General features: G+C 38.2%; 1 protein-coding gene across 1 annotated transcript; it reads left to right on the top strand.

Annotated features, from left to right (window-relative positions):
• The first annotated feature begins 730 nt into the window (after window positions 1-730).
• On the top strand, window positions 731-1,991 carry LOC107813528 (F-box protein At5g42460-like). The gene is made up of 2 exons (XM_016638808.1): window positions 731-1,266; window positions 1,397-1,991. Exons 1-2 carry the CDS (start codon window positions 731-733, stop codon window positions 1,989-1,991), a joined length of 1,131 nt encoding a protein of 376 aa, XP_016494294.1.
• The last annotated feature ends 7,321 nt before the right edge of the window (window positions 1,992-9,312 follow it).

Here is a 9,312-nt window from a genome sequence, read left to right as displayed (position 1 = left end):
ATAGTGCAATTTTTTAAAATAAAAAAACAATTCATAATCATCCTTTTTAATTATTGTGCTCTAATTCTCTCACGTTTTTCACTTAAACGAAACAAATATCATTTTTCTACGTGAGAAAGAATACGTTGATTGAAAAACTTAACCTTATTTAATAATAAATAACTCTATTTACGCGCAGAATTTTCGACTTGCTTAATCCTTCAAAGCGATCTCATAGAAAAATTACATTAATCAAGAGAAATTAATGAGCAAACCATATACCACCCTGCGAAATCTGATCTTGAACTACATTATTTAGGGACAAATATTTGTTTCTTTTCTTTTTCTAGCTTCAGTTCTAATTTGGTAAAATAATGCACCCCACAGTAATAAAAGGTATAATACTCAATACAGTTCTCGTAGTTGAGATCGCATACTATTATAAAGGGAAAATATGGTAATCGCCTAGTAAGTATGAGCAAGAAGGAAAAGTTGCTGACCATAATATAAGATAAATCCCAAAAATCAAATCTCGTATTTTGCATGCCTTCTTATTTTATTTGTTTTCTTTCTATGAATATGATCTTAATTACCTGCTTTATCTTCAACGTACTTCCTCTTATTATAAATTAGTTATACTTTCAAGCTGATGTAGTGATTCAAGATTCATTAATCCCTTATCTTTCCTTACATTAACTAAAAACTCTTTATTTTCTCTAGAAATTAACTCCTTAATTAAAGAGTTCCATTAATGGCTTCTTCAGAGCTTCCATCTGATATGGCTTTCGAGATATTAACTCGAACTTCCTTGGAAACATTAGATGCTTGCAAAGTAGTTAACAAGACATGGAAAAACTTGACATATAAATTAGGTTTTATGCAAGTATATTGTCACAGAACAAATAATATTTTAGGTTACTTCGTTCAAGGTTTAGAAAACAACAAGTACGTTACAGAGTTTGTTTCAATGGACGATTGCTCTGGAAAAGATCCATTGCATCTACCAGTTGAAACCTTGAATAAACCTAAATATAAAATTTTCAACCATTTTCACAACACAAAGATCGAGGCATCTTCAAAACAAGGGATTTTGTGTTGCGTGAGAAGAATAAAGAATCGTAATCATATGTACTACATTTGCAAACCTAGTACCCGAGAATGGAAAGTGTTGCCTAATCCAAAAACGAGGTATCAAACTGTCAAGGTTGCTCTAGTGGTACTCAAATCAAGTCCTTTACATATCAAGATTATTCGTTTGTCACAAGACTTATCACCACCTCGTCGTAGGTATGTAAAATTTGCATCTTAATTTTCTTATGTTCCGAATCATATATCTATCGTTCATTGATTGGTTTTTGCTTTTGCTAAAATTAGATTTTCATATATGTATTTCCTTCATTTGAATCTTTGTTTATAGGCGCTTGGGACTTGACAATTATTGTTGCGAAATCTTTGACTCTGAGACTTTTGCCTGGAGACGAACAAATATAATCTCACTCCCTTACGATGTGTTTTTCGAATCCTCTTGTCTCCCTATTAATGCAAGTGGTTTAGTTTATTTTCTCACAGATGATGATCACGTATTAGTCTTAAACTATAATGGCAAAGAAGCTCGTTCAAGATTCTCACTTCCAGAGTCAGTAACCGAAAACAAAGATTATACAGACAAAAAACTGGTGGAGTACGAAGGGAAGTTGGGATTTATTTGTCTATCGCCGAATGAAATGTTAGAGCTTTGGTGTATTGACAATACAAGAAACCATTTGTGGAATAAGGAGAAAGAAGTGGAGATTGAAACCGTTAAAAGTGTGATGAAATATCCAAGTCCAGTTGATTTCTACGATAGTGATATTGCTCTAATGATGGGTTTTGATAAATTGGTGTGTTATAACCAAAGAAATACAAGATTTGATGTGGTGAAATTGGATAGGTCAGACTATAGTGAAATATTTCCTTTTCGTTCGGATAGAGAACCAATTGGTTTAAAAACGATAGGGGAAAATAGTGGCTAAAATTGTTATAAGAAAGAATTAAGTTGCAAGTCGATGTTCTTTTGTTCTACCTTTGTCTCTCTCTTTTGTGTTGCTTTTTAGAATTGTATTGTCTGATTATTGAGATTTTAATTGTTTAAAGGAAATTTCACTCAGATTTCTATCATAGGAACGTGCATATTTACATAGTTACGTATTTTAGGTAGAAGTTAAATATCAATGCAATTTTAGTTTTCAACTCATCTTCACCCATCTTTTTGTTTTTCCACTCATTCTTTTGATGTGACACATCATAAAAACGATTATTTTTCTTTAATATCTGTTAATAACTACATGAAATTTTTACAATGTGTACAAGCATAAATGTATAATTTTTGAGTAATTAATAGTAATTCACATCAGATACATGTGCAATATAAATGCATCATAGCTCTTGGCATTAATTCTATTGAAGGTTAAAGTAGTTAAAACCTATTCTTTATAATCTATATTCAACAATTTATACACAACATAAATTTGCTCTTTACTCCAAAGATAAAAGAAAAATATAGAAAACTTTCACTCTTTGGATTGAGTTCCCTACTACTCCGTAAGTTGAACTATTTTTCCCACTCCATAAGAGCCAAAAAGATACACAATGGTTTTAACCAGACCTAACAATATTACAAGTTACAACTAGTTAAAAAGAGGAGGTAATTTGCATATATCATGGCAGAATGTGTAGAGTGATTATGTAGGTGAAATAATAAGAATAAAATGATTTTTCTGTTACAAAATAAATAAAATTGAATTTTCTTACACAATTATCATTAGTTAAGTAATCGTTTGACTCTGAGCAATCAGCTCTGTGTAATAGGATTTTCATACAATATTACACAATTATCGTTAGCTAAGTATCCGTTTGACTCTCAACAATCAGCTCTTTGTAATAGGATCTTCATACAATATTACACAATTATCATTAGTTAAGTAACCGTGTAATAAGATCTTCATACTATAGTAAGTACACGTCGTGCCAAGATTATTTTATTAAGTACTAGGAGATCGTAGGAGTGATACATGCTAACATGATAAATAATACTTATATTGGGTAAAATACGTGATGCTACGTGGCCACTTAAGAAGGGGACGCGTGGAATCAAAACCGTGAGGATGGAAAACCGGGCACAACTACCTCGTGTGTCACCGAAAAAGACAAATTCGTAAGGGCATTAAGCATGATGCGCCCGATGACATTTAATGAAGAATATTCCACAACATTAAAGAGTAACAACTCATTAAAGAAATTTGAGCATTTATGTTTACCGTTAAGTTTTCATTATCACACTCCGATAATTGTCATTAGTGGTGGGCCCGGGCCATTACGCCCACTGAGCTATAAATAATAGGCTCAACTATTATTGTAAAGGACGGGTTTTTCCGGAATACATTGACAAAATTCTACAGAGCAATCAAATACCTTTTTTTTTCTCTCTTTCTCGCTTGTTAATCTTATCATCATTGTGTCCGGAAATCTTGTTCCCGGGCTCTTCGAATTTATCATTTCATCTATATTTTGAGCTAAGTAGCTTACATCTGATCGATTAATTCATTATCTTTGGAATCAAATTGATTCATCTGTCTAGAAACCGTGAACAAATTTAACTGTACCGTTTTACGAGCAAACAGTTTGGCGTCCACCGTGGGGCCTAGACAGTCGTGTGGTTAAGTTGATCCTTACCTCCTTCACTCATAAGCTTTGATCGTTCTTGTCTTCGCAAAATCATAAAGAATGGAAATCAGTACCATTAACAATACTCACAATCCTGAGGTTCAAGGGGAACACTCCCATTTTGAGGACTCAATTAGCGACACTCGCAATAAGGGGGGAGATTCCATGCCGGTGTATGGCGGGCGGTATCCCAGACGAGTACGGGAAGCGACTCCAGATGATGCTGACCAGGGGCACGTAGCAGACGCAGTGAGGATCCTGCAAGAGCAACATGCAATCATCTTAGGCAACCTCAAGCGGCAGGATCATGTTATGACAGAGTAAAACAAAAGCTATCGGGAACTTCAAATAATTCAAATAGGCAAGATCCAGTTCCTCTCGTTGTTCCTTCGAACCAAACAACGCAGAGAGTCGACAACAACACTCCCAGGGACGAAGTTGGCTCTGATGGGGCTGAGGGGAGCAAATCTGGACTCAACATCGACAACGACCCATTCAAGGAAGAACTTTTGCGGTTCATGAAGGAAGTCAATGCCCGCATGGGTCAGATCCCGGGCGCACCGCCTATATTGATGGGTCGAAATTCGAAGAAGTATATTCAATTACCGTACAAACCGAGTGCAGCCCCAGAACTGATCCCTAAGCGGTTTGCAATGACTGAAGTGCCGAAATACGACGGAACTTCAGATCCATATGAAGACATCACCACCTACACAACAGCAGTGAAAGGAAACGATCTGGATCCTCACGAAATTGAATCTGTATTATTAAATAAATTTGGTGAGACTCTCACGAGGGGAGCCTTGACGTGGTACTCATTACTGCCCGAGCACTCCATAGATTCCTTCTAGATGCTCTCAGATTCATTCATCAAGGCCCATACCAGTTTCAGAAAGGTACAAGCCCAAAAGGCCGACATATTCAGGATCGCGCAGGGAGAGTCCGAATAGTTACGAAGGTTTGTTAGCCAGTTCCAGAAGGAAAGGATGTTGTTACTGGTTGTTTCGGACGAAGGGGCAGCTGAAGCGTTCGCTAGGGGTTTAAGCTCAAGGAGTTCGGATGCTTCCCGGAAGCTGAAGGAAAGTCTGCTCGAGTTTCAAGCGACAACTTGGGCGGATGTCCACAACCGGTACTGGTCAAAGATAAAGATCGAAGATGATCAGGTTGACTTCCCGTGATCAGCAAAAGGACATGAGAAGAACAAAGATAAAGTGAAAGACGATGCCGACTCAGATAGACGAGTTTCAAGGGGCCGTTTTCAACCCTACGAGCGTCGGTATAGTGGAGTTGGTGTCAGCCATGAGAAACATTAAAAATACACGACTCCCGAGACCTATGAGATCTGATTCCAGTCAGAGAGATCCCAACTTATGGTGCGAGTATCATAGGACGAACGTTCATCGGACAGGGGAATACCGACACCTCCGAGAGGAGGTGGCAACATTATTGAAAAATGGTCACCTCAGAGAATTCTTGAGTGACCGAGCCAAGAACAATTATGGTCGGGACAGGGGAGACACGCAAACCTCGAAAGTAGGAGAGGAACCTCCGCGCCAAACGATCAATAGTCCTGGTCACGCCATCGGGGGAAGCCTTAAGGAAAGCCATAAGGACAGTTACTGTAAGGCCCCAGAAAAGTTTTTAACGATTTAATATTTTAAAGTACGCCAACGGTATTTGGGAATAATGTGTTAGAGTATTAAAGAAAACCCATGGGATAGAACCACATTATTTCGAAATGAAAAGTATATGTTTAAGGTGTGTTGAAACATACTAAGGAGTTTTGTGAATGGAAAGAATTCGTGTGTAATAAGTATGATACATTAAGTGGAAAGGATGTCTCAATTCGCACAAGATCCTATTTCAAACGTATGCGGCTACCAAAGTATAACGATGTATGAGGTGAGCTACCTATCATATTAAAGCTCTTTGAGTCTAGTTTCTAACGCTTTAAACCGTTCGTTATTCAGACATTCTTATAAGAAGTTATGATCAAATACCCAAAGGCCGGTCTATAACTCGCTACAGAGCTAACGAGGCCTGTAGCATGCTAAGACCAGGCTTTAGCCTGGCGAGGCCAGGCCTGTAGCGCGCTAAGACCAGGCTTTAGCCTGGCGAGGCCAAGCCTGTATCACGCTAAGTCCAGGCTTTAGCCTGGCGAGGCCAGGTCTGTAGCCCGGTCCAGAATTTCGGAGTATCCATTTTCATATGTTTTAAACCCGACCCTATTCCGTTAAAACACCTACTTGGACCATTTTAAAAATATTTTCTGATATTTTGAGAGTGATAGAGAGAGTCCTAGAGGGAGAAGTCAATAATCATCAAAATTTCACTTCAACTCTTACTTAAAACCTTGAAGATTATCAAGAGGGGTACCTAGGTCTTCTTCCTAAGAGGTAAGATTCTACATCCTAACCCTTAATTTCGAATTTTGTCTAGAATTGGGTAATTAACAAGATATTTGGGCATGAGAGTTATTTTTTTTACATGCATGTGTTATCAAAGGGTGTAGGAATATTGTTGAGCTAAGAATGGTAAAGATTGGGTTGGGGGATGATGGAATCCTCCATAAAAGGACCTTGAAACCTTGATGCACACCTAGTGTTTGATAATATGCTCAAATGAGCTAAAACCATGTTCATCTTCCTAATTATGTTGTACGTTTGTTATGTTTCTAAATAGATTGAAGTTGCTAGAATTTTTGAAATGTCGTAGTAATTTAAGGAAAGCTCAAAACAAGGTATGTTGGCTAAACTCTTCTCTTAGAATTGAATCACATTATATTCATGAGAAATATGTAAGTCCCGAGTGGTTCATTATAAAATTGGCTATTCCAAGTAAGATTGGGTTGAACGATATATATATATATATATATATATATATATATATATATATATATATATATATATATATATATATATATATATTCGACAAGTATCTCAAATTCTTTATTCATGTTATGTTATCAATTGAGGATTTGTTAAAATATAGTTGTGCATTAATAATGTTCCGACTTCAAGTCAAGTTCAAACGAAGGTTATTATGCCAAATTTTGTAAAATATCTCTATGTGTCTTAGATTCTAAATTGCTCACATATGTACTACACATCTTGATTTGAATTGTATTTGTTGTTGGTGATATTTGAAATTGAAAAGGTGAGCATGAAATACTGAATATGGCCAATGTGCCAAGATTGATCTCATAATTATGACCATTAGTTCCAATGAATTGAAAATATGTGAAAGTAATATGAAATGCGATGATTGATATAAAAAGGTTAATGTATCGAATAAGACAACCTAGCCGATCGGGTCGTGATCGGACACCATGTCGCACACATGGTGGTGATTGTGCTGGAAATTATAATTTAAATGGTAATTGTGGTTGATGTCCCTAATAGATAGCCTAGCCGATTGGGTCGTGATCGGACTCCGTGTTAAGATGGTGGTATTGAATTTGAGAGAAATTATTTTTGATGTCTCTAATGAGATAGCCTAGCCGATCGGGTCGTGATCGGACTCCGTTCTAAGAGTACTGTGGTACTGGTTTTGTGAAATTGGTTTCGTGAATAATGGTATTGTGAATATTGGTATTGTGGACAATGGTATATCGATATTAAAAACTCCCAATGTGAGATATGAAAATTTATTTGAACAGTGTCTTGATCCTAAATTGAGGTTTGATGTTGATTAAAGCTTCCTTTGATATTATGATAATCTTGTTTGTATTATTTGTCATTCTATTGAGAGGGTGTTTAGTTATACATACTAGTGCTATTCGACAGTACTAATGTCCCTTTTGTCGGGGGCGCTGCATCTTTCAATGGATGCAGGTGGTTCCACAACAGGAGATATTGGTCAGTGATAGCAGTGCACCTTCTTCCCAGCTGACTTGGTGAGCCCCATTTTATTTCGGGGTCATGAATCTTTTGTACTTTGTGTATTCTGTTTGAGTTATAGCCGAGGCCTTTTTGTCGGCATTATCATTGTACTCTTATTTATCTATAAAGGCTCCGTAGACATAATGTGGGTTCTGTATTGGTTCTGGGAAAGTCAAAATATGTTATGTTGTAGTTGTATTACTTGTCCATTTGAGACTTTAAAAATGATGAAACTATTGTAAATGAATTGGTATTATAGACATGAACACATTTTCGTCTAATTAATGATAATATGTGTTATCTATATTCGTGGATGAGTTTGGGTAGAATAAAATCTAACAGACTTGCTCGGTCGGGTTCACTCGGTTGAGCGCCAGTCGCGCTCCTCGGTTTTAGAGCATGACAAACTTGGTATTAGAGCCTAAGGTTTTAATGTATTCTAGGATGCCTCGGAGTCGTGTCTAATAGAGTCCTTATTATCGGTGTGTTGTCGACCACATCTATAATTAGGATGCTACATGGGCATTTAGGAATAATACACTTCTTTCATGTTCTTGATCGTGCGATAAAGATGATTGTTACTCCTGTAACTCCTGCGTTGCTCTAATATTCAGTACATGGCACCTAAGAAGAAGGCAAGAACTGGCCAAAGAGCCAATGTCACCCCAAGAGTGACAATTGATCGTATAATTGATGATGCGGGTGAGCACCCAAGGAGTGAGGATATTCCTCCAGTTACTACACTGCCTGACTCTACTACAACTGATCAGACCGTGCCTGTCCCTACAACTACTGAAGGTACAACAGTTCCTCCAACTGATATACCAGTTCCACCTCCAGTTCCAGCTTCTGATTTTGATGTTTTTGATGTTGATCTTAGATGAGCCATACAGATGTTGGCTCAAATAATGGCTTCCCAGACCCAGAGGTCAAATGTTGCACCTACTTCTTCCGGTTAGCCAGGAGATTCAACTAGTTCCAGGGTTAACAAGTTTCTCTAGTTGGATCCTCCAGTGTTCACTGGTACTAACCCAGAGGAAGATCCCAAGGATTTCATTGATGAGATGCACAAGACTCTCCGAGTCATGCGTGCTACTGAGACAGAGGCAGTGGAATTGGCCTCCTACCACCTGAAAGAGGTGGCATATTCTTGGTTTGAACTATGGGAGGAGTCCCGTAGAGAAGGGAGCTCTCCGGCGAGGTGGGGTGAGTTTGCCGATGCCTTCATTGATCATTTCTTGCCTGCCGAGACTAAGGCAGCCCGTGCTGCTGAGTTTGAGAACCTGAGGCAAGGTAGCCTAAGTGTGTGGGATTACTATATGAGATTCACGTACCTGTCTAAATATGCTATTTACATGTTGCCCACTATGGAGGCTAGAGTTCGCCGATTTGTACAGGGCCTTAGTCCCTTAGTAATTAATGAGGCTGCTATAGCTGCCTTGAATTCTGATATGAACTATGGAAAGATGGTGGCATTCGCTCAAGCCACAAAGACCCGCAAATTAAGGAACAGAATGGAGCGAGATGGTAGTAATAAGGCCCGGTCTGTGGGCAAATTTGGTGGTTCTTCTGGTGGTGGCAAGTCAACATTCAGGGGAGGGTCATCAGGGCCATCACAGTCCTTTGCTCAGTCTTCGGCTAGTGCACCGCCATCAGGGCCCAGTCAGCAACAGCAATGGAGCCGTTTCAGGCCCAATTAGAGCAACATGGGCTCATATCAGCAGGGTCGTCATGGTCGTAGATTCCAGCA

The sequence above is a fragment of the Nicotiana tabacum genome, chromosome 21 (assembly GCF_000715075.1).
Source record: "Nicotiana tabacum cultivar K326 chromosome 21, ASM71507v2, whole genome shotgun sequence".
NCBI lineage: Eukaryota > Viridiplantae > Streptophyta > Magnoliopsida > Solanales > Solanaceae > Nicotiana > Nicotiana tabacum.
Note: the sequence above shows the minus strand (reverse complement) of the source record. Positions and strands in the feature narration are given on the sequence as shown.